Source organism: Puntigrus tetrazona, chromosome 5 (genome assembly GCF_018831695.1).
Source record: "Puntigrus tetrazona isolate hp1 chromosome 5, ASM1883169v1, whole genome shotgun sequence".
Taxonomy (NCBI): Eukaryota; Metazoa; Chordata; class Actinopteri; order Cypriniformes; family Cyprinidae; genus Puntigrus; species Puntigrus tetrazona.
The window spans coordinates 27688535-27716436 of record NC_056703.1 but is presented as its reverse complement, the minus strand read 5'-3'; the positions used below and the strand labels follow the sequence as shown (position 1 = coordinate 27716436).

At 38.0% G+C, this 27902-nt stretch overlaps 1 protein-coding gene and 1 pseudogene across 1 annotated transcript in view; one reads left to right on the top strand and one right to left on the bottom strand.

The window, feature by feature from the left end:
- The window catches only part of LOC122345118, an 89108-nt pseudogene extending 85066 nt beyond the window's left edge, over positions 1-4042 (top strand).
- Positions 4043-4561: 519 nt separating this feature from the next.
- LOC122345117 (regulator of G-protein signaling 3-like) overlaps positions 4562-27902 on the bottom strand; it is a 76338-nt gene continuing 52997 nt past the window's right edge. Inside the window, exons 12-13 of the mRNA XM_043238946.1 lie at positions 9373-9437; positions 4562-4892 (exon numbers count right to left, since the gene is read on the bottom strand). Coding sequence (XP_043094881.1) covers positions 4562-4892; positions 9373-9437 — 396 coding nt within the window. The remainder of the gene's footprint in view (positions 4893-9372; positions 9438-27902) is intronic.

Genomic DNA, 27902 nt, shown 5'->3' with positions numbered 1-27902 from the left:
CCATGTGATTCTTATGATGAGTAAAACCCCATTTATAGATTTCTCAGAGAAATTAGATAAATTTGTATTGTACAAATTTGCATTGTGGATTTTAATCCTGTGTTTTTGCACAGTCTCTGTACAAATTCAGAGCAAATAACCTACCTTTTGCCTGTCTCTCTGAGAAATCTAATCCCATCTGCCTGCGATTGCTGATATTAAATTTTCACTCCTCTTTTATACTCATGTGTTTTGGCTAAACACGAATTACCATAAATTCTTTTTCAACCTTCACTGTCTAAAATAACTACTTTTCTGTTTTTGTTAGTTTAGCCTTTTATTGTACAAGAATTAATTTTTAGAAGGGACCAGGAATGGGGCATTATCCCCACTTTTAATATCAGCTATATTAGCATATTTATTTCAATATAATAAGACACAGACTGATTGTCCTGCACATGCTAAAACACGTTGCAATTTAAAGTAAATCAACATTGTAAATAATGGAGGTGACATCCAATATCTTACCCTGTCCTCGTGTCCTTAAACAATGATAAGATGATAAACACACAAGCCACATGTCACTTAACTTCACTTTGCGTGTTTGTTCACAAATATAACACAATATTTTCTGTAGCAGTTCTATAATAATCATTCAGTTACTGACTATAATTACAGATTGTAATATTGCACCACTGTGTTATTCTGTTGTCAGATGCTCGAACCCAAGCAGGATGAGCCATGTGACCTCAGGGGCCGGAGAATGACCTCTGAGGATGACCATTCCCTGGGCAACTTTTCCGATGCATCAGCCACCACTGCCAGTAGCCCTCAGTCCAGGAGCCTCAACCTGCTGGAGGATCTGTACCCCCTCTGGAGGAGAACATCCACCTGGTTCCACCAACACCTCCGCCCTCCACTGAGGAGAAGATGGGAAGAGCACCGAGAGCAGCATGAATGAGCTATGGAGGGAGGATGAAGGCAGGGAGAAAGAGGAGGAGAGGGAGAATACAGATCCAACGACGGAGGAGAAAGAAGAGCAGGAGTTCTTGCACGCTTTACGCAAGAGCTGTGAAGATGAAAAACCCCTGCTTGTTAGCGAGGACAATGCTTCAGAGGCAGTGGACACGAGCGCTCCACCCTCATCCTCTTCTTCATCATTTGTTATCCCGAGCTGCGATTAGATCGGTCCTTCAGTGCAGACGCACTCTCCACCCCTGGCACAGATGAAGAGTGAAGAAGAAGATGAAGATGATGAGGAGGAGGAGGAGGAAGACAGCGATGATAACTACCTGGGACGCAGTGACAGTAAAAGGAGGAGCATGGTAGAGGCCACTTCCTGCGAAAGCACTCAGGTGGACTCAGCGTGCAGAATTCCCTGCGCGCAGCACACACAGTGAGGGCAGCCTTCTCCAGGACCCTCGCGCAACCTGCTTCACATCTGACAATGCCATCAACTGCATGGAGGTGGCCGGCACACACAAGGCGGCTGGACACTTCCATCGCCCAAAACTCTGAAGAAAGAGCTGACTAAGAATGGAGGGTCCATGCACCAGCTGTGTATGCTCTTTTCTGGAAGAAAAGTAAGTCCTTCTTGTTCTTGTTAAGTGAGCATGCCAAATGGTTTATGACTCATTTCCTTTTGTCATGCTACTTTGTAAGCTGATATACTAGTGAGGCCAAAGCAAGCATCACTATTACTCATACTCATACTCAACATTAGAAATTAAGGCAAACTTATAACTTGTTCTTCACCATTTGCATTATGGGCAGTTGATATTACTTATCCAAATACCCAGACATTGGTCAGACTTAAAATTTTCAGATGAGTATAAAATCGGCAAGAAAATCCACTAGACTTACTTTAAAGAGGAAGTTGATTTGGATTTGAGCTTTTTCATAGCAAAGCAAAACTAAGTGCAGCTAAAATAAAAAAGCTAAGTAAAAGCAAAGCAAATACCTTTTAAGCTGGAAAGTCATGCATAGGTAAGCATCACTCTGTTCATCACTCACTGTCTTCACAAAAGCACATACACACCACACACAGAAATAGAAATGTCTCAACACAGCCCCGCTCTGCTGGTCACATGTGCCATATGGCTGGTGAAAATCAAAAGTTGGATTTTTATAATTTGCATTATAAACTGTACAGAACAAGGTAATAGTTTTGGTCAATCTCTTCACATTAATTCACATCAATAATCACCTTGAGCAATAGAAGTACTGATATTTGTCTTCGTGAACACAGAATGTGTAAATGTTCCTGCAGATAAGTAGAAAAAATGTTAAATAGAGGAAAATTTCTAGCAACAGGTGATTAATTGGAAGGCAAATGTAAATGATGTAACATACAGTGCAGACAGTTAGATAGACAGAGGGAAAATATATAGATAGACAGACAGAGAGATTTAAGTGACAATTATCTTTTTCAAGTTCAACTAATTTTATATTGCTCATCATTCCTTATCTAATTTTATCCTATACATCTGTTCATATGGCTTAGAATGTACATAGCGCTGCACTCTCAGTTTTGTCCACTAAGTGGCGTTCTGACAATTTATTTTGGTCTCTAACTTGACATGGTATTTAAAGATGTTGTCTGGAACAGTTTTAAGACCACATATTTATATGCATGCCATGATGGAAAGACTTTTTGTGTGCAAGCAAGCAAGTGTGTGTGTGTGTATATATATATATATATATATATATACCCTTACTTTTATCAATGGCCATAACTGACAGTATTAATCTTTCATTATTTAAAAAAAGTCATTATTTACTCACCTTTGATGTCACATTCCCTTCTCTTTTTTTGGAAAAGAGATCTGTCATCTGTCATTTTGGCTTGACCATAGTCAACCACAGTCTAAAGTATAAAGATAAATTTTGGGGATTTATAGGTATTGATTTGTTCTTATTAATCTTGATTATTCACCACTTTCTGGACAAGTTGTAATGAACTGCTGCATCAATAGAGTCTCATGAACGATGCAATAATGACAGCCTGGATATTCATTAAATAATATGTTACATTTCAGTTTGTTAATAACTGTTGTTATTAGTAATTCAATTATTAGTACTTTAGTCACTGATCACTTTTCAAAAAGTGATTATAGTGCCTATACACATTTGTAAATAGTTCAGAAGGCATATTATCTTAGATAATGCAGTGTAATCTGACTTGTAACTCACCTCTGTTCCTTTGCAGTTCACATAGGAAAATATGGAACAAGACCATTAATTCAGCACTCCAATGATGTCAGCTCTCACCTCTTTCTTAGCCACAGGCAGTTTTTTTAGGCCTGTGTCTGGTGCATAATGGGACTATAAATATCCTAAATGTGCACATGATCCTGTGTCTGTCTGTGCATGCATTTGGACAAAATTAATGCCTTCCTAGAATAACTGCAGAGGAGAAAGGACAAACATTTCACGGTGTCTGAAAAATACAAGACAAGGCAACTCTTTACTTGTATTTATAATAATTTAGTAGTTTTCAGTGAATATAAAGAAAGTGGCATCATTTAAAAATCTGTCTGTCTGTCTACAAGTGAGCATGGGCATATCAGAGGGTGCAGCTAGTAGGTAAATGACAAACAGCTGAAGGTAATGAAACAATTATCAGTGCAATGGGTGAAGGAACTGAAGTCCAAAACAAATAAAGACCCTGAAGAGTGCCCTCTGGTGGCTGGCACAACCCTGGTCAGCCATCCCAGAAGAAGCAGATGGAGCAGAAGATCCCCATGGCAGAGGAGATGACCACCACAGTAAGGCTGACAGGACCAAAGGTTCTCTCAGTGATGCTGACAGTGTTGAATACCACTTCAGTGGAGCTGGCAGCATGATTACCCCACTGGCTGACCAGGCGGGACTGCAATAAAAAGCAGGGGTTAGTAATAGCCTCTATGGTCATAACCTGACATGTGAACAGTTCAGCAACAGTCTCTGTCTGTGACAGGACAGACTAAGAGTTCAGGAGTGGGCACCATTGCCCCTGAAGTTGGCACCACTGACTCAGGAAGTTCTGCAGCAGAAGTCGCCACCTTGGGAGGAACTAGAGTAGGCTTAGGAGTGGATTAGAACAAGCTCAGGATTGAACATTGAGTGGGCTCAGGAGTAGATTCAGTGGGCATTGGAGCAGACTTGTAGAAAGGAGCAAACTCTGGAATGCAATTGATTGAGACTTGAGAGCAAACACATAGTCAGAACTGACTCTGGAGCAGAATTGTGAAGTATAACAATCTTTGGAGTAACTTCATAGACTCAAAGTGAGCTCAGGAGTAGACTGATAGATTGGAGATGGCATCAGGAGTGAACTCGTAGACTTGGGCAGACTCTAGATCAGTCTCCAGAGTGGAATGTACTCAGACTTGAATGGGCTCTAGATTGGACTCTGAAGGCACCCTGAATGGAGGCGGACTCTGTGGGCTCCTAGACTGGAACAGGCTCTACAGTGGACTCTGCGGGCTCCTGGATTTGAGCAGGCTCTGGGTGGTCTGGGAGCTTTCAGAATGGATTAAACTCCAAAGTGGGCTCTTGGGTGGGAACATGCTCTGGACACAACATTTCTGAACAGAATGGGTCATTTCTGACAGGAGCAGGCTATGGAGGTAAACTCTAAGGGCTCCTGGACTGGAACAGGCTCTTGAGTGGACTCAGTAGCAGCACATGCATGCAGAACAGTCAAAGGTGAATGGAAAAAGATGGCCTTCTTGATTATGGCAGCAGCAGTGAAATCTGGTGATTGTGTAGCAGCCTCTGATACCACAGAGTCGAGGCCCTCCAGGACCCCCGGACTTGGGACCACAGATTTTACTTTGCTGTCTTCCTCCTTCTTGATCTTTGTTTTTCTAGTCAGAAGCCTCACTGTACTCTGGGGTGTGGAACCGGATTTTGGGCATCTCTGCTGGGCACTGCAGAGATAGTAAATAAAACATAATCAAGAGTTTTTAATCCTTCAATCTCCACACAGAGATAAAGGGTTTTCAAGGCATTCGTTAAAGGCAACACATTTAGTAGTCCCACATATGGGATTTTTATTTCTGTCCCCCTGTAGTATGATCCCCGGTACTAAGTACAGTCTATATCTTCCATCTTTTGTCACGTTATGTTGCGTGTTTTACAGAGAAAGAACTAGGTGAATATGTACCAAACTATATTGTAGGCTTAGCTGGACTTTGATGAGTATGTGTGGGCTATATATATTACATTTTACTGGGAAAGTGCTTATGTACAGCCCTCACATCATCAGTCTTGCGTTCTGCATTAGTTTTCAGATGACTCAGCTGTTGTGGGTTGTGTTAATGAAGTGAAGATAGGAGTGTGGTGAACAGTTTTGTAGCATGAAGAGGCTGAATGACCTCCAGCTTAACATCACAAAGACTAAGAGCAGCAGAGATTTTAGGAGGCAAAAAACGTTTCTGAACTCAGCGTCAGAAGATGGAGGTGGACATTGTTGAGGAGTATTTGTACATGAGCATGTCCGTACTAATTTTAAACTGAGCTGGACTAAAAATCAAGATACTTTGTTTGTACTGAAAACAGTGTAACAGTTGTGTTATTTTATTAACCTACTGTGAGAGGATTTACTAAAGAATTGTTGTGTGAAACATTACAGAAAAAAAGGCATAAAGAAAACAACCGTTTTCCACATCCCAGCCTCATTACTGTATGTATTTGTAGGTTTCCTTTGCAGATGCATGCAATAGTCGAATGTGAAAACGGTTGTTTTCATGCCTTTCTGTAATGTTTGCAACAGATAACAATGAAATCACTACGATGGAGTGCAAAATAACACAGCTCTTACATGTTTTTCGACACCAAGTATCTTGATTTTTTGTCAGCTCACATTAAAGTGTGCCCGGACAGCCTCTTACAATGCTCTCGGCGTGTCACCTCCATGTTCTGTGCTGAGGATTAAAGACGTTTTTACCTCACAAATCACCAACTCTTCAATCTTTGTGTTAAGCTGAGAGTCATTCGGCTTCCCTTCATCTTACAAGCTGTTTGCCACGCTCACAGCTGACCAACACAACCCACAATAACTGGAAGTCATCTGAAAACTAATGCGAGAGCATGAACTGATGATGTGAGAATATAACGCAATGTGATATAACATAACCTGCATCGAAGTCCAGCTGGCCTTTTATTATGGTTGTGCAAACCATAGTTCTTTACTCTGTAAAGCTACTTGCCAACGTAACGTGATGGAAGACCTCAGACTGTACTTATGCAATCGCAGAGTTAAAATGGAAATCCCCATGTAACAAATGTGTTATAACGAAATAACATGGCTTCTTGTCTCTGTGAAATTGAAGATTAAAACTCTTGATTATATGTTTATTTACTAACTCTCTGCTACAATGCAGAGATTCTACATGCAATGAAAAACAAGATCAGAAAGAGAAGGCCTAAGTAAATCGATGATCTGGTCTGGGAGTTCAGAGGCTCGGCTCTATGTTGAATTCTGTCATGATTCACTGCTGCCTTGAACCGTCTTTCATAGCACATTTATTGCTATGCATGTCTTCTTTACTGGTCGAAACTAATTCGGGAGCCACTAGAGAGGTCCATGTGCTCTGAAATGACCCATTCATTCGAAATGTTGTGTCAAACATGTTGCAGAGCCACTTTGTCATTCTGTCACATGAACACTCATCAATCATAGCCGATCTGAAATTCACATTCGGGGTGCGCTCGATCTGGGACATTCAATGCAGTACATTCCACTCTGGAAGGCTGTTGAAGTCTACGAGTTCACTCACGATGCCTCGATCGTCTGCTCTGAGCTCACTACGATCTATAACCCTCCAGATGACCATAACTTCACAATTCTGCTCGGAAGTCGGTGCAGGCATATGTTTGCTCTCAAATCAATCGAACCATTCGAAGTTTTCTGAAGTCTGCTCAATGCTGCTGAATCTCTGAGCCCGCTCAATCCGATCTGGCGTTGCAATCGCTCTAAGCCTGCTCTAGTTCCTCTGACTACCGGTCGGTGGTGCCAACTCGGGGGGAACGTGTGCCTGAACTGATCTATGCATGCGAACGAAGACGTTGCTGAGCTTCACTGCGTAATAAGGTGTGAAGGTATTGCAACACTGCTTTATTGCTGGTCGGCGCAATCGTGAGGCTGTCCTGCGTTGTAGCTCACGAAGTGTTATTCAGCTGTCACATGAAGAACCTTTGGTCCTGTCGGCGCTACTGTGATCTCCTGCTGCCATGAGGTAACTGCTCCATGCTGGATGGCGACCGAGAAATTGTGCCAATACCGAAAACGCTCTTCGAGGTCTTCCGGACTTCCTTTCGTTACGATAGTGTTTCGTACAGCTTCGGCTTTATTTTGTTACTACTGAAACGTGCCCTGACCTTATGCCATCCTGTAATTGGTTGAACGAATTGCAAGTGATGCCGCTCTCTTTATATTCGCTGAAAACACCAGGTATTATAAAATACGAATCAAGTTGCGCTGTGTCTTTTCAAGACATAAATGAAAAATGTTTGTCACTCTCCCTGCGGTGTTCTAGGAAACGTATTTGTCAGATGCGTACTGACAGGCTACGGACTCATGTCTTTTTATTTATTTATGGTCCCGATATCACCGAACACGGGCTTACAAAACGCCTGTGTAAGCGAAACTTGACATCGACGGAGTGCTGGTGCTCGGTCTTGTTCCGTGTTATGAGCACGAAAGGCTGAGGTAATTTTCAAGCCCATTACACTGGGTATCTGAATAATATGCCTTCTGGCTATTACAAACAATATTGTGAGCATATAATCACTTTTTGAAAAGTGATCGGTGACTGAAAGACACTAATAATTGAATTGCTAATAACAACGATTGATAACAAACTGAAATGTAACGCGTATTTAATGAATATCCGAACTGTCATACTGCGCGTTCATGAACTATTGTGTTCACGGCAGTTCGTATCTGAAAGTATTGAATAATCAAGGTGTAGAACAAATCAGCCTCCCCAAGCCCTTCTTTATACCCAGACTGTGGTGCTATGGTCAAGTCAAACGATGAATATCTCTTTCCAAGAAGGAAGAAAGGTGAATGATAAATAATGACTTTAAATAATGAAGATTAATGCATCACAGATATGGCCGTATTCATGAGAACTAACTATATGTAACAACAACATATATATAACTATGCTGCACACACACTCTTTGCTTGCACTAAAAATCTTTCCATCTGTAACATGCATATAAATACAGTCTTCAAGCTGTTCCCGGTTAACATCTTCTCATGTCAGTCAGAAGACAAGAGGCATTGTCGAGCACCGCCCAGTGAACAGGCTTGAGTGCAGCTGTAAACCATATGAGCTGAATGTATAGAGATAAAGGTGAATAATGATGAGCAATGTAAATTAGTTGAACGAAAAGATAATTGTCATAAATGCTATAAATACCAGCTCTTATCTATATTTTCTGTCTGTCTAACTGTCTGCACTATATCTTACATCATTATTTATAACTAATCACACTGTTGCTGAAAACCTCTCTGTTTATTTTTCACTTAATGCGGGGCTGTTACGCATTCTGTGTTCGCGAACAAATATCGGCCGCTGTATTGCTCAAGGTGATTATTGATGTGAGCCAATAATGAAGAACGGACCAAAACTGCTGCCTTGTTCTGTACGGTTGTAATGCAGTATAAAAATCAACTTTGATTTTCACCAGCCATGTAACACATGTGACGAAGTATTTATCAATTTATTTCTGGCTTTGTGTGTGTGTCTTTGTGAACGGTGGTGATGAGCAGTGATAACACCTGTACGCCGACTTTCCGGCAAAAGGTATTTGCTTTGCTTAGCAACTATTTAGCTGCGCACTGGTTTCTTTGTAGTAAAGCTCAATCCAAGTCAACTATATTTCAAAGTGAGTCAGTGAATTTTCTTGCATTATACTCGTCTGAAAAATTTTAAGTCTGACAATAATTATTTGAATCAAATGTATCGCTGCCTCTGGTGAGGCTGATTACTGCGCGAGCTACGTATTTGATATGTATGAGTAATAGTGATGCTTGCTCACTATCGCTTAACAATGGCATGACCAAAAAGTGATCATCAAACTCATTTGGCAGCCATGAAACAGAAGGACTTACTGTTCCGAAGAACATGCACAGCTGGTGCATGGACCTCCGTTGTGAATCGAGCTAACTGTTTCAGGTTTGATGGATAATCCCGGCCACTTTGCCGAAACACTACATGCAGTTGATGGCACATTGTCAGTGTGAGGAACTGGCAGGTCTGAAGCCTCACTGTATTGATGAATACTGAAATTCTGCTGATCCACACCTGATAACTTACTTGAGAGGAGAATGACTCTACCATGCTCTCATTTGCTGTCGCTCGTTCGAAAACAGATATCATCGCTGTCTACACTCACTCCTCCTCACTCATCATCTTCATCTTCTTCATACTCTTCATCTGCCGAGTGGAGAATAACGTCTGCTGCGAAAAGACGATCTAATGCTTAACTTTGAAACAACAAATGGAAGGAAGAGTGAAATTGGAGGCGTTCCGTCAATCACTATTATCTCTGAGAGCATTGTCACTAAATCTTCACGATCTCTTGCGTATAAACAAAGCATAACTGCTGTGCTATCGATGGGTGAATCTGTATTCTTTCCCTTCTCCTCTCTTTCTCCCTGCCTTCATCCTCCTCCATAACTAAGTCATCACCAGCTGGAGCCAATAACTAAATCTTCTCCTCGGTGAGCAGGAGCTGATGGGAACAGTGGTGTTGAAGAAGTACGCAATCTCCGGCCGTTGAAAACTCCTGAGGAGCTTTACTGGCGTGGTAACTGATAAATCGGAGAAAAGTAGCCGAGAAATAGAGAATCGTTCTCAGGCCTAGTGCATGGCTCATCTGCCGGCATCGCTGAAATAACACGGTGGTCTGTAATACAATGCTTATGATCGTAACTTCGAATGATATTAATAGAACTGCTACGAAAAATGACTAATGTTATGTTTAATGAACAAGCATGCTGAAAGTGATTGAAGATGTTTATGTGGCTTGTGTGTTTGTCATGTATCATTGTTTGGGAACAGTGAGAAATGGGCTGACGGATATCACCTCCACATATTCCCCAATGTTGATTGCACCCAAGTACGGCGTGTTGCTTTTATGTGCGAACAATATCATTCTGTGTCTTACTATTGAAATAAACCTATGCTAATATAACTGATATTAAAAGTGAGGAATAATCTGTTCTAAAAATTAATTCTTATGTAATAAAACTAAGCAGGCACAAAAAAAACAGAAAATGGTATTTAGGCAGTGAAGGTTGAAAATTTATGTTAATTCGTGTTAGTAAAACACGTAATTGTAAAAAGAATTAATTAATATCGGCAATGCGCGAGCAGAATGGATTAAAAAAGATTTCTCGGTGACGAAATAGATTATTTAACTCTGGGTATGCGAACTATTAAACACGGGATTAAAACCGCAGTAAATTTGTGCAATACAATTTCTCTGAAATCTGCTAATGATTTTACTCATCATGGGAAGCTCACGTATTACGTTATTAAACATGAAAATGGACTTCAAGTCGGCATTTAGAACTGGTAATGAATGACATGATAATCTTTTTTATGGCAAGACTGCTTTCTTTCGGGTTTATAGATAACGTAGACTTTTTCTTTCATTCTTTGCTGTTATTCTGTGAAAAACGAACGATGAACAGTATTTGCCCATATAATACGAAACATTAAGCTGCATTGAAATAAAATATTGCTACAAACTTTTAAGTAATCCCATCTGAAAAGAAGAAATAAACATTGCTTTTGAAAGAATAATTAGTACTACTTGAAAAAAATGAGTATTTTACTGAATACTGTTCCGTAGTTTATAATAACTAAACAGAGCAAACTAACTTAATGCATAATGCTTTATTGTAATAACTACTGTTACTAACAAAGCTCTGATTAACAATTTAATGAATATTAACGCTCGGTTAGCTGCAACCTGCCCTGGAAGACTTCACAATAACTGCATACAGGTTGCTAATTAATGTAATTATGTAATTAATTCTAAAATTAGGTAATGTAACTTGTTAATGTTTCGAAAGAGGCTGTCAGAAATTCTCAAAGGGTACTAATTGCCCGAATCAGTATTCTAAGTGAAATCATCATAATCCTAAAATCGGCAGCGTCGTGCTGTCTTTTGAGATGATGTGAATTTATATGAGGTTTTTGGATAATGTGACTCGAAGTGTTACTACATCTTTCTGGAAAACTACTAGTTATTTGAACCCATTCTAAAGTGACGATCGTGATAACCCGCAGCGTATTTAAATTTAACGGCGCAACGAAACTACAAGCTGATACCAAAGTTTTCATTGACTCTTTATATACGATCTTCGACACGAAAATACTGTCCAAAACACAATATTCGCGATGTAGCTAACACCGAATAATAATATTTCACAAAACCGTTATACAGTATTCAGTCTCATTACTAATGATTCTATAATCTTTCTGCAAACTCTTTAATCCCCTCAATTAGCTTTCCTCTGAAATAAACAACTGCCAGAGTCGTACTAGTGGAGTTACCATGACCATCGCGAATAAGTATGCATTATGTATTATTTAAATTATGAACACAATAATACTGTATTTTAGTGATTCTTTTGAGGAAACAATAATGTGGTGTGTTAACTATTACTATTACTAATAATTCCTCAATAGGCTTTATTAGTTAATAATGGTACTGATGCTAATATTGTGTTATAATGTATTCTTCATGTAAATCGTCATCTGACATTTTGTGAACTGTATATCACTTACAGCCTTAATGACGAATAGGCTATTGGCGCACAGATGTGAAAATACAATAAATTATGCCCACACCTTATCATATTGCTACAGCGCCCATTAATATATTGGTCTTTCAGGTACATACTGACAGCTCTGGGCTTCAGAATCGGCTATCAAATGTGTTTGCTCGCCTAATGAGGCGCGGTAAGCTGTGAAGTTTTACGGCAGAAGCGACTGAAAGCTCGTGATACGGCCAAGCTGAAGTCATAAGATGGAATTCATATTACACGCTCGCATGATATGCGACATATTAACTCCCCATCCGTAACTGAGGCTTCACAAATAGGCACTCTTGTCGTCTGCTGACGTCGACATGAAAGTTACTACCCGAACAGGCATTTACGAAAGAAATGTTGCAAAAATGAACGAATGACTCACCTAGCGGCTACTCTTTAACTACTGTTATCGTGTTGAAGATAATTTGCTTCGTTGAGTCCCCTCATGCGTAACTTGCCATCTGACATGAAAGAAAATGAATAGTAAATGATATGAAGAGAGGACTTTAAGCGTTCGCGAAGAAAATGTGTAAAGAATAAGACGGTGATACATGAAATTGTAACGCGAACTACATTTATTTTCTTTGAAATAAAATAAAAGTGGACTACGCAAGGAACATAAAATATATATAATTCAGTAGTTTTTGCTATGCAAACTGCAAAGCGATGTTGAGATAGATTCGAGTGTTATTGCTGGCGAGTAACGACGAGCGTCGTAATGACCACCAGTGGACTCGCGCAGGTAATCAAATGAAGAGCTCTGGCAGAACCTCAAAAGTGCAATGATGATTCTAAAACCTCGCTAGTATATTTCGTCAACAAAGTGCCAGTATTCTTGTATTCTAGATGCTTGTACTAACATTTCAATCTATTATTCATTAAAATCACTAAACAATCAGCAATGACGGAAGCCTGTTTTAAACGAAGCTCTCATAAATGAAGTCTTTAGACATCTCTATGTGCGTAATGAACGATGTGCAGCTGTGCGTGACTTGGCTTCATTGTGTTTAATTCTGTTGAACTACGGTAGTCAGGTGCCTTTTTATGGCTACAGGTGATAACAATTATGTACCACATCTTTCGGAATGCTGCTATGAGTGGGCATCGGGTTGAACTTTGGCGGCTTCACCAGATAAGAAAGGTACATTCTTCTTGATGTTTGCGCATAAGAGGAGTGCATTACAGTGAATGTCGTAATGTAAAAAAAGAACTGCAGAGGTATTCTACAATCTACGATACTGACTTAACAACTACCTTACTGTTTAGGTATGTTTTGAACCGGCGTCACGGCACTAAAACATAACTAACCGGCATATACTGTTGTTTTCCAACAGCGATTGCTACATAACACAACATTTTAAAGCTATCAGGCAAGTAATGATCCTTGAAGGCTAAATGGCTCCAGGCGAAGGTATACAAGCTGTTGAAGTACATGCCATTGAAAGAAGAATCAGCACTTTATAACGCACACAAACAGAAGACACTATGGAATTTCGTCTGGTTTCTCACAAGCTGAGCCACTGCCGCAAGAAGTCGTCCTGTTGCATCTTGACTGGCAAAGCTCACCCAAAATGAACTGTGCAACATATATAAAACACAGGCCACGGTTCTGCGTGATTTAGTTGAGTTGAAGCTGAAGGCGAGTTGCTGTCATGAGAGATGATTAAGCTGCGGAAATGCGCTGCGATCACAACCTGATAATTGTTTAAAATCTTCAAGGTCGCGTGTTTTGATACTCGGAGCTTACTGCTAGGCTTATGCAAATAACGCAAATCGGCGTCGACAAAGCTACTGCCAGACTCTCACTCTATGTGGTGCTCCTCGCTAAACGAAACGCAACAGGAACGCTACTTGGCTGCTTATGCAAATGACGACAGGGAATAACGTCTATTCGTGAGCGAAAATTCGAGTACGGACTATTCAAAATGAGTCAAAATTTCTAAAAAGCTACTGTCTGGCGCAACGGATATCGCGCAACTGTATAGACTGACTATGATCAAACCAACATTGGCAATCAAGTATTTACGAAAATTTTATCGGTCCTTTGACTATGAATTTCTGGTATCAAGACTGTTAACAAGTTTTACTTTCTACATGTTAACATTACCGACTTTGATGATCGTCAGCTGTGTTTTTATTAGATGAACTGGGCGCAATTTTTACTTGGCTATTATTTTGTCTGTGAAATGAAGTGAAAAGCCTGGAGCGTGAAGTACAGTTAGTGTTTATTCTGTGCCTTGCTCAAGGTTCTCACCTCAGTCGTGGTATTGAAGGTGGAGATAGTGTTGGTTATTTGCGAACCCTTGACCTTTAGAGTACAGGCCTGTAATAAGAGGCTGTTGAGTCGGCCTTGACTTATTTCAGTTTTGAGGTGTTCAGTTTAATTTTGATTTTAGAAAATCACGTGATTGCTCTCCTGCGCAAATCAACAGTTTCTTGTTTTTCATTATTTCTCTTGAGCTTATTATTAATGATAGAGTAAAGCACCATTCAAATTAGATACTCCAAGACTTTTATTTAAGTAATTGGCCTATTGGATATGGTGACTTGCAACTTGAAATAATTTTTACTGTTTACTGAACTTTAATTTAAAACATGGTTTCAGGTAATCTTTAGACATCTGCCAACAAGTACTGATTTCTTGATTTCTTCATCTTCACAGCCAAACATGACTGTGCACAGCCGAAGACCCACTGTGTGCACGTCACTACTAGCAAACTAGGGGCAACGCAAACCTTAGGGGAATATGAGATACGTAAGGCTTGGAGCAGGCATTAGCTTTATCAATGGAGACCTTGTGATCCATGTCTTGTTCTCCTTCTCATCTCATGTAGCCCCCCTCAGGCACCACAGTTCTTTTAAAGAAAGCAATCTGGGAGCAAAGCATTTTCAAGCTACATGCTCTTTCAACAGACATAGTCGCAAGTTAGGGTGAAACAAAGACAACATGAATTTTGCCATTATCATATTTGATTTCACCCTGTTAATCAATATGCGTAATAATTTAATGAACCAGCTTTATATTTACCATAAATTTTCATCTTAAAGCGTCATCACCGCAGTAATTTGGGATTTTAGCCAAAAGATTACAAATGTTTTCAGACATTTTGGTTCTCTCTTCTTTCACTGAGTCATACCATTCATAGTGTCAACCTCAGATGACACATTCTCAAACCATTTAAGTACCGTCTGATGAAAATGTCAAAGCTTTCTCAAAATAGCAATCTCAAATTTAATTAGCTGTCTTTGTGCAATATCCATGAGTGCACAGGCGCTTTATCAGTCAACCAGAAACAAGCTAATCCACACACAGTAAGTGTACAGGTTGACATCAAACCTTTCAAAAAGATTTCAAAGAGATTTTTAAGAACCTTGAATAAGGTAAAATAAATGCAGAAATAAATACACAAATATAACACAATTGTTTGTGTGTGTGTGTGCAACATAACTGCATGTAAACTGTACTTAACAGTAATGACAGACTGAAGCAATATGCTGACATTGGCATTATGCTTCTGTGCAAACTCAAGACAGATATTAGGGGCACTTAGGTTGTCACAAAAAGGTGGAACCACTCTGATATGTGTCTGAATTATATTGACAGACATTATGATCAGCTGAGCATCAGCTGTTTGCAACTTGACTAACATGACCTGCCTAAAGCTTCAAATCTAGTCTTTCCTTCATCTTAAAAAACAAAAATGAAGCTATTCTTTCAGAATGTTCGTTCATTTATTAAAAGCATGATCAACCTACAAAAATTCCAAAGTCATTTTTCCCGTTTGCCACCTAAAATATGAAACTGCATTCATAACAGACAGACAGACAACAGCAGCTACAATACATAAATAATGATTAAATATTTGAACAAACTGAAAATCTAATCACAGTACCAAGCACTGATAAATCAGTTGCTTGCTATCTTAAAGGATCTGCCACTGGAATCGAAGCCATAGAATAATGTTGGTGAGCATTAATGCTGGGATGATTGATAAATCAATGGGACACTGAAGATAATTGGCTGCTGTCGGTGTGTCTGTGCTCGCAGAATGAGTGAAATCAGTGGGTGAGACGTGTCTTTACAGCAGCGTCAGTACAGCATTAGAAACAGCAGATTAAAGGCGTAACTGAATGGGATGGGGGCAAACACTTCAAAAAGCAGGCACATGGAGAGGGACGTGCCTTGCACATCAAAACATGCCAGATCACTTGATGCTCGCTAACAAGAGGAGCGAGGTAAGATACAGAGACAATACACACATATACATTTCAATCGTGACTATCTGAAGAGTTTTAGCATGTTAATGAAAAGGCGGTGTTAATGTAATTGGTCTTGATCTGACTATATACTATATCTGCTATGTACACTGCTACTGCTGAGTATGGCGACTTGCAGACACATTGCTTTAATCATGTAAGATGTGCTGCTGCTGCATGAATAGGCCATAGCAGATCTAGACAGGTGGAGCTGGGGGAGGTGGGGGGTTTCAGAGGACATTAAAAAGTTCACTGTACACTTTGTAAAATTAAGAAATGAGACACTGTTCTAAAGGAATAGTTCACCCAAAAAGAAAGTCCTGTCATCATTTACTCAATCTCAAGTAGTTCCAAACCTGTATGAATTTCTTTGTTCTGTCTAACACAAAGGAAGATATTTTGAAAAAAGTTTGTAACCAGGTTGTTTTGGTGACCCTGGTTTGATGTTTGGAACTACTGGAGTAAACGATGACAGAATTTTAATTTCTGGTTAAACTAAAAAAGTATGTCACTGTACTTTATTTACCCTCTAATTAGTATTTCATAGTGGTACATATTATTACAAAAGTATGCTTGCTATTACCAGTTGGGCGTATCTATTTGGAGAGAACCTTACAACTACTTGTGGGATCAATGTACAGTAAATGTTGAGCAAGCAGTTTAACTGGCTACAAAATCATCAGAGGTCAGTCAGCTTGCGCCATGTGGCAAAGGATGCAAGATAAAGGACCTATCAGCCTTCAGTGATGATTAGGTAACGTTAAGTGTCTGATGCATCCTGAGGTCATTAATAACACATCTATCAAGTGCTCCAGAACATGCTGGCAAGCTGTCTAAACACAATTTGGGAAATCATATTGGTTAACTTCAAATTATGCTAAATTGTTTACAAAGTAACAAAACCTACACCTACACTACTCTGTTCCATGTGTTCTATGTCAGAAGAATAGCATTAACACTTGGTAATTAATTGTGATATGGAATAACAAGAATATATATGACAAGAGCATTTTTCCAAATCTTTTCCTCATTATTATATATATTTTTGTATATTCCACTGTAACAGTATGAAAAAAACAGCCCATTAAGTAGTCTTCTTCTCTACTGATTTAATTTGCAATATATCTCATTAATAATGCACTGGAATATACTAAGAATTTTAACTAAGATTTGCCTCCCAAATACTTTTTAGATTTTAATTTAAATATTTTCCCTCAAATTAATTATTTAAAATGCAAGTGTTATGTATATTACATGATACAGACATATATTACTACAGTGATACATGTCTGTAATATTGCTAATAGAACATTTTTATTTTTGGTCTCTTGAAGATATTTGCTAATGCTTTACTATGTACCCAGTTCTTATTGTGTTCTAAAGTGAACCTTTGTCTTATTGTTTACACGTTAATAGAAAGTTACTCTCCCATAATTCCATAAAGCGTCAAAGGGTGTAGTAAAAAGATGGATAAACAAAACCATTTGCATCACTAAAATATGGCGAGGTAATTGTTAAATAGTTGCCCAACAATCACTTTTATCACAGACATTTTAGTAAAATCCAGCAGTATATCTCACTTTTTAGCAAGCAGAGAGATCCACCAAATAGAGCCATAAAATATTCAACAGTAAACAAAACAACCATTGCCTTTCTCGTGGCCATTAGAGACAATCTCTCTGTTACTAGGGCCTAATATATTCCTCTACTCTCAGAGAGAGAGGGAAGGGCACAGAGGTAAAATTAATCAAACACAGAAGGTCAGGGACACACAATACTTGATTAAGGTCACACAAGCCATCACAAAGTCATTCGGCCCAATAAAGATGCCGCTGTAGTCATTAACATGGCAGCGCAGAAGCCTTATTTTCTTGATCCTCGTGCCCAATCTCACTAACGTCTGTCCTCCACAAACAAACATGTTTAGGGCTGTTAGACCTAAAAGATTAATGAAAGGACGAAAGAGAAATGTTGCAACTCATCGGTAGGACACGTTGCATCATCACCAAACGACAGCTTTGTCCCTCTAATGTTTTGATGTTACCTAATTAAATGAAAATAATTTAATAGCATCTACTCTAATTATTCTATCAGTGAAGTCCACTATTTAAAATAATACCTTCATGAACATATCTAAAAAAACACATGTACCCTCAACAATAGCTGTGAAAAATAACAATGCTGTAAAATATTTAATAATTTTATATTTAGATACTACTTCTTATAGAAACCCCTCTAAAGTAACATAAGAGGAAATCAAATGTTTAGCATCTCTAGTATTATACGTATCAGTGAATTTCTAGCTACAAATGGTGGAGCACAGTTTACAAAAACTGTCTGTAGATTACAAATCTAAGAGTACAGTTGTCAAATCTGAGAGTATACAGGCGTCTAAATAGAGGGCTCAAATTACAAAACTGCGGGCAAAAGATGAGGGAACTGTTTCCAAATTCATGAGTTTATTTCATAAATTGCAAAACTGCAAAAACCGTAACCACAAGAAAAAAATGATTTTACTGTAGATGACCCTTGAGAACTTCATACTCTCTCATGCTGCAGTAAATAGAATTTACAATAGGGAATTATGTCAATTATCCATCTAACTGCATGGAGTCATCTATTCCTCATAGCAGGGCTCATCGTAATGCAGTTTATTGCAACATGCTCTCTGTACTATGTTAAAATTAAAGAAGTAAAATAATTTACAATGAAGAAAAATTGTATTTATTTTTTTTCATTTCGTTTGAGAAGGAAGGCATGCAAAAGCATTGCGCTTCTCAATATTCATTTAATATATTTGCTACACGACACTACAGATTTAAACAGTTTATTCAACTTTTTATTCAGCTTTTACATTGCTCATATAGCTCATATTGTGTAATATAGTGAGAATTCTGTAAAGAGTTCATGGCAGAAAGACACACGAGCTAATGGTGGATATTTGTACAATTATACTAAAAAGGCCTCTAACTTGTTAAAAATTCAACTAACAATCTGCATGTAGCGTTTTGTGCTTCCCCACTTAAGTTTTTTAATGTCTCAAGCTCAGATGGCCAAGATTAGTAAAGTCACAGAGAAGTCAGATACAGAAACAATTCTCATTCAATGCTCATTCTTACAACAGCACCTTTATTTTATAGCTCTATATCATCTATAGGTTCAGTTGTTAGCTGAGACAAAGTTGATGCCTCAGAGATATGAAAGAGCAACCTCTGAGCAAAAACATCTCCCCACACACTTTTTAACATCCTGTAAGCTTCTATAGAACAGCAGCAACCACAAATACAATACACAAGCACATACGCTGAAACACTTGAGATCACAGACAGAAGTAAACCACACCTCGGACACACGCACTCACCATCAGGACAGACAAACAGCCTTGAGAATCAAACGATGCGCATCTGTTTGTGTGTGTGTGTGTGTGCATGTGTTTGTGTCAATGTATGCAGATTCAGTTCCTTCTTTAAGATCAGCAAGAAAAGAAAGAAAGGACTGAGAGAAAAGAGAAATCTAGTGGTCGGACAGGTGACACCCTCTTTACATAAACACATCATGAGTGGAAGGAAGAGAGAGTGTGAGAGAGTGTGTGAGAGAGAGAGTGAGTGTGTGTGTGTGTGTGTGTGTGTGTGTGTGTGTGTGTGTGTGTGTGTGTGTGTGTGTGTGTGTGAAAAAGAGAGAGTCTTTAACAAACACACCATTAAGCACTGATCATTCACCCCAGCCTCACTCAAGACATCATGCCACTTGGCTGGACTTCCATGTCTGACTGAATACACAAACATTAACGTCCACTACACACACACACACACACTGAGAAAGAGAGAGTCCTATCTGCTCTGTTTGTGCTAGTCAAAATGGCAAAGAAAAGCAGATACTCTAGAATGGTACTCTAGAAATAAACTTATTTAAATGGTCAGTCTGAATTCTCGATTCTGATTGGCTGGCAGGTATGCATAAAAAATGTATGCACTGGTTTCAAGTCAGATGAATCTATTCTCTGAATGCATCTGCTACTTTAACTGACACACAAAAACAGAGATTGGAGTGACTTTTATTAATAGCTTCGTTATTTCAGTAACTAAAATTCAAATAACTAACTTCAAGGCTTTATATTTCGTAGAGAAGGATCCACAGGAATTAGTTTATTGATTTAACTATTTGTATTACTATATGCTACAAATTGAGTTTCTCTAACTAAGTGTAATTTGTTGAGTAAACTATTTCATTAGAAACTCTCAAAGCTCAAAACTAATGTTGTGTAATTATTTTTATTACTGTTTTGTTGTTGAGCCAAAGTATTTGTTTTTTAGATTGCAGACCGATCATGAGCACACTTGCACATTTATGCATTCTGCGTGGAATCTTTATAAATTTTTGAGATATTCAGAGCGGCACATAATGATGCACAAACCTGTTGTCTGTTTATTTATTCATTCGTTTGTTTCCTTCTAGGTCCAATCTTTTCCAGGTCCTTTTTTGGTGCATTCTCATAAAACGCCTTCGACACTACACGAACAGCTCTTACATCTCATTCGTCATTGCATCTCAATGTGTCCTGTTGCAATGTACAAGTCGTGTCATATTTGACATCACTGACATTGATTGAATATGTCTTATCATTGACGTGACAAGAAACCTGGCATGACACGTCTTGGCACACAGTAGCATATTTTAAATGTGAACAAGCAATGATAGAATATTTTCAGGAACTTAAATATGTGTGTACTATTCGCTGCCAAATATAGCTGCTTTTAAAGCCCCTTATCTGCATGGAAAAGAGCAGCATTAACACTGAACTTCTTCTTTTGTGTTTCGCAGAAAGCAGCTTTGGATTTGCATGAAGGTGTATAAATGACGATTTTGTGGGTAAACGATTTGTAGTGAACTGTAAAAGCGATACAGTATTCTCAAACGCGCGCAACTACACGAGGAAGTGTTCAAGAACAACAAGTTGAGAAATCTCCACTTCGAATGTGTGCACATTATAAACTTTATGAAAGGACATTTCCTCTGGACGCGTCTGCCTCGCACAGTTACAGTTCACCTTGCCTTCACGAGCATTGTGGGAAATGTCAGTCACTTAAACCTCATAAAGCAATTCATCATCATGCAAGTCGCCGCTCACCGTGTATGTTTTGCTATATGAAACGAGTGCAAGAAACTTTATTTAACAATTTACCACTTGCTTATCTCAGCAAGCTCCATTTATAAGCAATAAAAAACACGCACGCACTAAAACAGTCATAAAATATGAGCATGTTAAACATTTCATATATTTTCGTTAATCATCATAAAATATAAGCTTCTAAAAAGAAATAAATAATTTTTTTATTTATTTGCATTAGAAAACCGGATAAAAAAATAGAAATAAAATAAAAACAACTGAAAAATAATACAAATATCTGAAAAAATGTAATCTTGATAAAATCTGCTATGATATTAAACTAAACCGTAACATAAATGTCATAAAACAGCGAAGTAAACCGCGCAGCTTTAGAAACATCTATTCCCGTCTTCACACACACACACACACACACACACACACGCATGCACAAACTGTGTCAAATTAGGTGTAAAAGCTCAGTTTTGGACCCATTAAAGCAGGTGTACCTTAAATACAGGCATCTGGCCGCTGTGAACGCGTCTCTTTCACATGTGCTGATCCTGAATCCTGTCAGTAGACGTCTCCTTCTGTACTTCTGCCTAGAAATGCACTGTAAGTTCCCTTTGCGCGTCTGTTTGGTTCTATTTCAGTCTACCTGCTCTTTTGCTCTCTGTGTGGATTTGTCTCACTCTGTCCACGGTTTCATCGCGAGTTCCACAACAATTGCTGCAGACTGTGTGTGTGTGTGTGTGTGTGTGTGTGTGTGTGTGCAGCAGCTGCTCTGAGGCGCGACTGTGCTGCTGAACAAAATGACTAGAGAGAGAGAGAGAGAGAGAGAGAGAGCGAGAGAAAGAAAAGAGAGGACTGCCCATGTCCTGTCTCTCTCTTTCGTTCTCTCTCGTTCTCTCTCTCCAGAGACAGGCCGCTGTCCCGCTCTGCTTGCTGTTATTTTTAGAAGCGGCCGAGCCGTGAATCAAAGGCTCGCGAAAGAAACAGGCACATGTCATACATACGCCGGGCAGATCAGGGGATGTCTATCTCACACAAACAAACACACACAATCCCCGCTCAGCCATTTGTGCAAATTTCATCAGCCCTGCTGCAGAGAACCTGCAAGTGCTTGATTTCTGTGAGGTCATTATACAGTTTGTATAATATATTGCAGTGAAACCTCCACATAGCTGCTATAATAATCAGTTTGTGCAATAATGGCCAAAAAATATGAGGCCAACCAATCTGATAGATTGGTCAAGGTCACGTAAAAAATAACAATCGGTACACACAGAGTTAGAACCAGCTTGAAATAGCAATTGAAGTTCCGAAGGATGATGCACAAAGTCTATTTTTAATAAACTGAATTCATATTTTCTAAATTGCAGTACATGAATTAAATTGCATTAGCCTGGATGATATATATACACATTAAATCGCAGCTGCACATCAGTGTCATTAAAGTCTCGTGGAGCCTTTACTAAAATCAGTTCATCACAAAACAATAAATGAGATCCGTCGGAGGACCCATTTAATTACCATAAAACATATCTGCCATGCAGGACTGACATAACATTAAAGTAATGAATAGCCTAGTTAAAGATTGCCCTCTCTTTAAAGACAACCAAACAAGATCCATCACAAGCTGAGTATTTCTGTTTTAAGCCTGACAAGAGGATTGACGACGTGAAATTAAATCATTAAAAAAAAATTGAAGTGCGGTATATGTGGCCATTAGTAAAGATTGAGAACTAGCTCGTATTTGTAAGGCAGACGTCAAGAATACGTCTTAAAGGGACAGTTCACCTAAAAATGTAAATTCTGTTATCATTCACCCATAAAATAATATTAAATATATTTGAAAGAAACCTTTAACCTTTCTGTCCGTCCATAACACATCCATTCTGTTCAAAACCATGTATTGTAAAAGTAATCTATATGAATTAATCAGCTTAAATCGACTCAATTGCATGACGATGAACAGATTTCATTTTCATTTACATAAAACATTGATTAATACACTATCCTTAAGTATCCCTTTAATGACAGATTTACTGCACAGCCATTTGTCTCTGTTCTATTAAGCTCATTGCGCTCTCCGAGAAACTTGTCTGCAAAACTTGTGTGTGTTTTAAGAGTGTGTCTGAACATTTTGTAGTATTTCACCCAAAAACTACCTGGTCACATTTTTAAACTAAATGAGCTGCCAGCGTCATTATTTGCAGGTAGTTGCATGTATTTTTGATAATATTTTAAGTTAAGGGAACGCATGTTAACTGTTAAGTTACTATTAACTATAAAGTATTTTAAATTAAGGATTCTAAAATACGGTCATGCAGAATAATGCATTAATGTCTGCTAATAATAATGCATTAATGTCAGCATGCTATAATATGCACGCTAAAAGAAACTAGTTAATAGTGGCAAATGCAATTACAAAACAATACACTTATAATATATGCAATATATACATAAGGAGGTCATTTGACAGTCATGAATTTCTGCCCATAAGCTGCTTTTACCAGTCTTACACACATATGATATAGAGTAGGTGTATGTGTGTGTGTGTGTGTGTGTGTGCGTGTGCATGCGTGTGTGTCCATACGCAGGCATACTATTGTAAGGTAAAGATAGTCCAAGTGTCCAGCATGACGCAAGAACAGTTGAACGGTCAGGGGTTATTTTAGCCCCTTCCAGGAGTGCCACAGAACAACGACTGCAGAAAACAATGTTTCTATGATCTCTGGACATAAAACTCCTTATGTCAAACTCGGGACATCGCACACAGAAAGGACTACAGCATGCTTATGAATTATTCATGAGCTCATGCTGTAAAACATTCAACAACAGACAAGTGCGGTTCATTAAACACTGAAACACGCATTAAGCGTTAAATACTGTTCCAAAAATACAGTCAAAGACAAAAAAAAAAAGAAAGAAAGGAAAATGGCGTCATCCTTCGCTCACCGTTAAGTTGTTCTAAACCTGCACGAATTTCTTCCTTTTGTGTGCTGCAGAAAAAAGAAACTCATAGAGGATTGGAAAGTAAATGATGACAGAATTTTATTTTTGAGTGGACTGTCACTTTAAGTGTTAACTGAAAACGTTTGATGCCTTTTGGCCATTCGCCTAAACTAAAATGGCATTTTGAGGGCCTAAAAATGGGTTTCAGTGTGCTAGTTTTAAAAAAGTTATATTGTTATTGTCTCTGTGTATCCTACAAAAACACCAATTTTGAAAACAGTGACGCCATCTGCACTTGTATTATGCGTTTAGGACATCATTGTCTGTCGTGAGGCAGTCTTGGCAGAGGCAGTAAAAATACAAACTTCACCATCTAAAAGGTCAACAGCCAATTCAGTGATACTGAAAGAACATTTTCTCAAGAATAACATTACTGATGTACTGAAGTAAATGGCATTATCGTATACAATTGGGCAATTATTTACCATCTTCAACAGTAATCTGAAACATGCCCAACAACGTTTCTATTTGATTAATTGCGATAAGCTTTGGTTTTATGAAAGACATTTGCAATTCTTTAGTTCTGGTATATAAGTATGTCAACCTGAGTTCTTGCAAACACTCTTGCAACTGTTTAAATTTCCACTTAATGAAGAACTGAATTTGACTCAAAAATAACATCATGGTGCATATCAGTTAATATGCAGTTAATGTGCATATATATCAGTAAAAATAAAGTCAGCATTATGACTTTAAGTATAAAATAACTGCTTATTATGAATAATAACAATATGAATGAGAACCAAATTTATCTCACGTTCCCCTTGACATTGGATCTACTGAAATGTTCCATTAAAAAGTCAATTTCATTAACTTAATTAAACTGAAGAAAACTTTCCCACAGTTTCATACAAAACAAAACAAGAACAAGTCAGTTTAACTACAATAAATCAATTTAGTAGCGAACAATGCTGTATATTAGCATGCTTAATGTAATTCAAAACCATGCAACTTCCCTTTTTATCTTATTAAGTACTGCACGTCTGACACAGAAATTAAATAATTCTACTAACAAATTACTTTTTAGACTATTAGAATGGTTAGAGTTGCAAAAAGGGAACATTTACAACCGAATTTCAAAAATATGCATACGATTGCCAGCTTTATGCAATTAATCTCATTCTTAATGTTTCGCCTCCAAAAGCCATGGAAATAAAGTCAATAAAACAAACAGCTATTGAGCCTGTGTTCAACCCGAGAGCAGACAGAACACACTGAGTCTGTAGATAGACCACAGACAGCAATAGCATCATTACACCACACAATGAAATGAAACATGTATGGAAGGAAATGACAGTTAGATGACATTTCCCGTGAGTCTGCACACGGCCGTTAATCAAGCTGCCCCTGTGTTTGTGTCAGTCACACCTCTCTCTGTGCCTCTATGATTCATGTGAACTCATCATTTCCTCTTACATCTCACAAGAGCATCACGGTGTCAAAGGCACACAGATGTATACCAGACATGAGTGACTTGATACTGACTAAAAATTTGTTAAGGCACTCAAATATGTACTAGCTTCTGAGACCTTTGACCAAGGAATATTTGAAAATGTACATGATATTTGACATTTAAGATTATATTAATTTCATATAATAATATGGAAACATGGAATTCACTGCTGCATTTTCTGGAAAATAAGTCGCACCTGAATATAAATTGCTCTAAAAAAAGAAAGTAGAAATGATCTACAGAGATATAATTTTGCACAGAAAGGTAGCAAATCCACACTAACATATAGACGAGACCGAATAAACTAAACTGAACAGAATCTAAGATATAAAGGGGACTTAATGACATTAATGACGAGAGACGCCTGAACATAATGACACAATTAAGACAGACAGACAGAAACGCACAGAAAGTCACACATGGCACATGAGGAATGAAAACAAACCAACAAACAAAACACAGCAGTACATTGCAGCCCACTTGAAATGAAAATGCTAATTCATTCTTTGCCACTAGGTGCCGCTTTTAGAGTGGTAAAATAGCTGCTTTTCCATTAATGGCTGTGAACACTGAACTCAAATGAAATGTACGAATCAGACCAATCAGAGCAGATTAGCATCACACAAAGGAGTGGTTTGGAGAAATGAATCACAGAGTGAGTCATTTGGGAGTCGTTGAGCAAATAAGGTAAAAATAAGCATATTATAAGACAATGAAAGCGTTTTGTGACCTTGCATCCATGTAAACTTGTTACTGGGGATTCCAAAATCAAAATATGAACCTTTCATAAGCCATAATTGGGGCACTTTAATTGCCATATAAAAGTCGCTTTGGAATATAACATTTCAGATGCTTGAAAAAAACAGGAGACTTACAATATATTCTGGAAAATATCTGTCATGACCAGTGTAGGTAGGAAGCTGTCATATTTAGAAGCTCTCAGAAGCTCTATAATTGGTGTCTCACATGACGGCCTATATTTGCTCCCAAAAGTTCACAACAACACCACTGACCACCAACACTGAAGCATCACCTGTCTTCACTATTTTCTCTACACAAATTACTTGACAGACCCCTTTGTAAAATATAATACTTCTATTCACTCACCCTAAAAGGTTTCACATTTGAAATCTGAGATATTCAGAAGTTGGGTATGTTTGTTCCTAGTTATCAAAGGACAAGAGGACATCGAGCAACTATAAATAATTTGTCCAGTTATGTGACAGATAAATTTGTGCCAGGACTGGATGCACACTACCTTTGACATCAGTGACAAAAGTATGTTTTTTTTTTTTTTTTTTTAAAGTATGGCTCCATTTTAAAAGCTGCTTGGTTTTTAATTGGCTATACTAACAATGCATGTGTCATGGATCTTCAGAGAACACACAAGAATGAAGATGAATGCAGAAGGTAGTTTTTAATAAATCCAATAGGATCCACATTTTGTATGAAGCCTCTATTTGTAAAAGGGTATTCTCAAGGCATTATAATGAATGTATAAAACCTTATAATGTGTTCTAAAATGTAACGATATATAATAATGTATATATATGTGATTATTACATTTAAGAGTATGATTATTTACAACACACAATGAACACCATATTAAATCTACTTCTTTTTTATGGTCTGTATCATATCTTAACATTGTTTATTTAAGATCTGCACCGTACCTTACAATATGTCGTGAGAGGTTAGGTGCTGAGTGTTATTTGAGTGTTTCCTGTGAGGCTAATATTAAGGCTAATGCGAGCTAGCTAATACATTCTACTGAAAAAGAATGGGATGTTTATTAATAAAGTATTTGTAGAATTAGGTATGGTAGGTATAATGTGCACATGCTTGCAAAGTAACCTATACTCAGTACGCCTGTTGAGGAACCATCAAAATAAAGTGTTAGCATAAAATTAGCACACTAGTAATACATAAAAAATAATGAAGGCTAGTTGACACGTACTTCCATAGCATACCATCAAAATAATAAAACTAATATTATAAAAAATATAAAGATTTGAAGCAAATGTGTCATTAGACATTCATCTGATCTGATATCTGATCTCACGGGTCGCTTGAGAAAAAATGTGTAGTATTAGCATTATTACTATTATTAGTAGTAGTAGTAGTATTAATTATTATTATTATTACTTAAAGTAAGAAAATGGTAAGATTTGAGATTTAAAAGCTATAATTATCCATTGTAATCTAAGTGGATGAATTCCTAAGTGGATGTTCATTGTGCTTCATAGGAAGTGTTACCATCCTGTTCT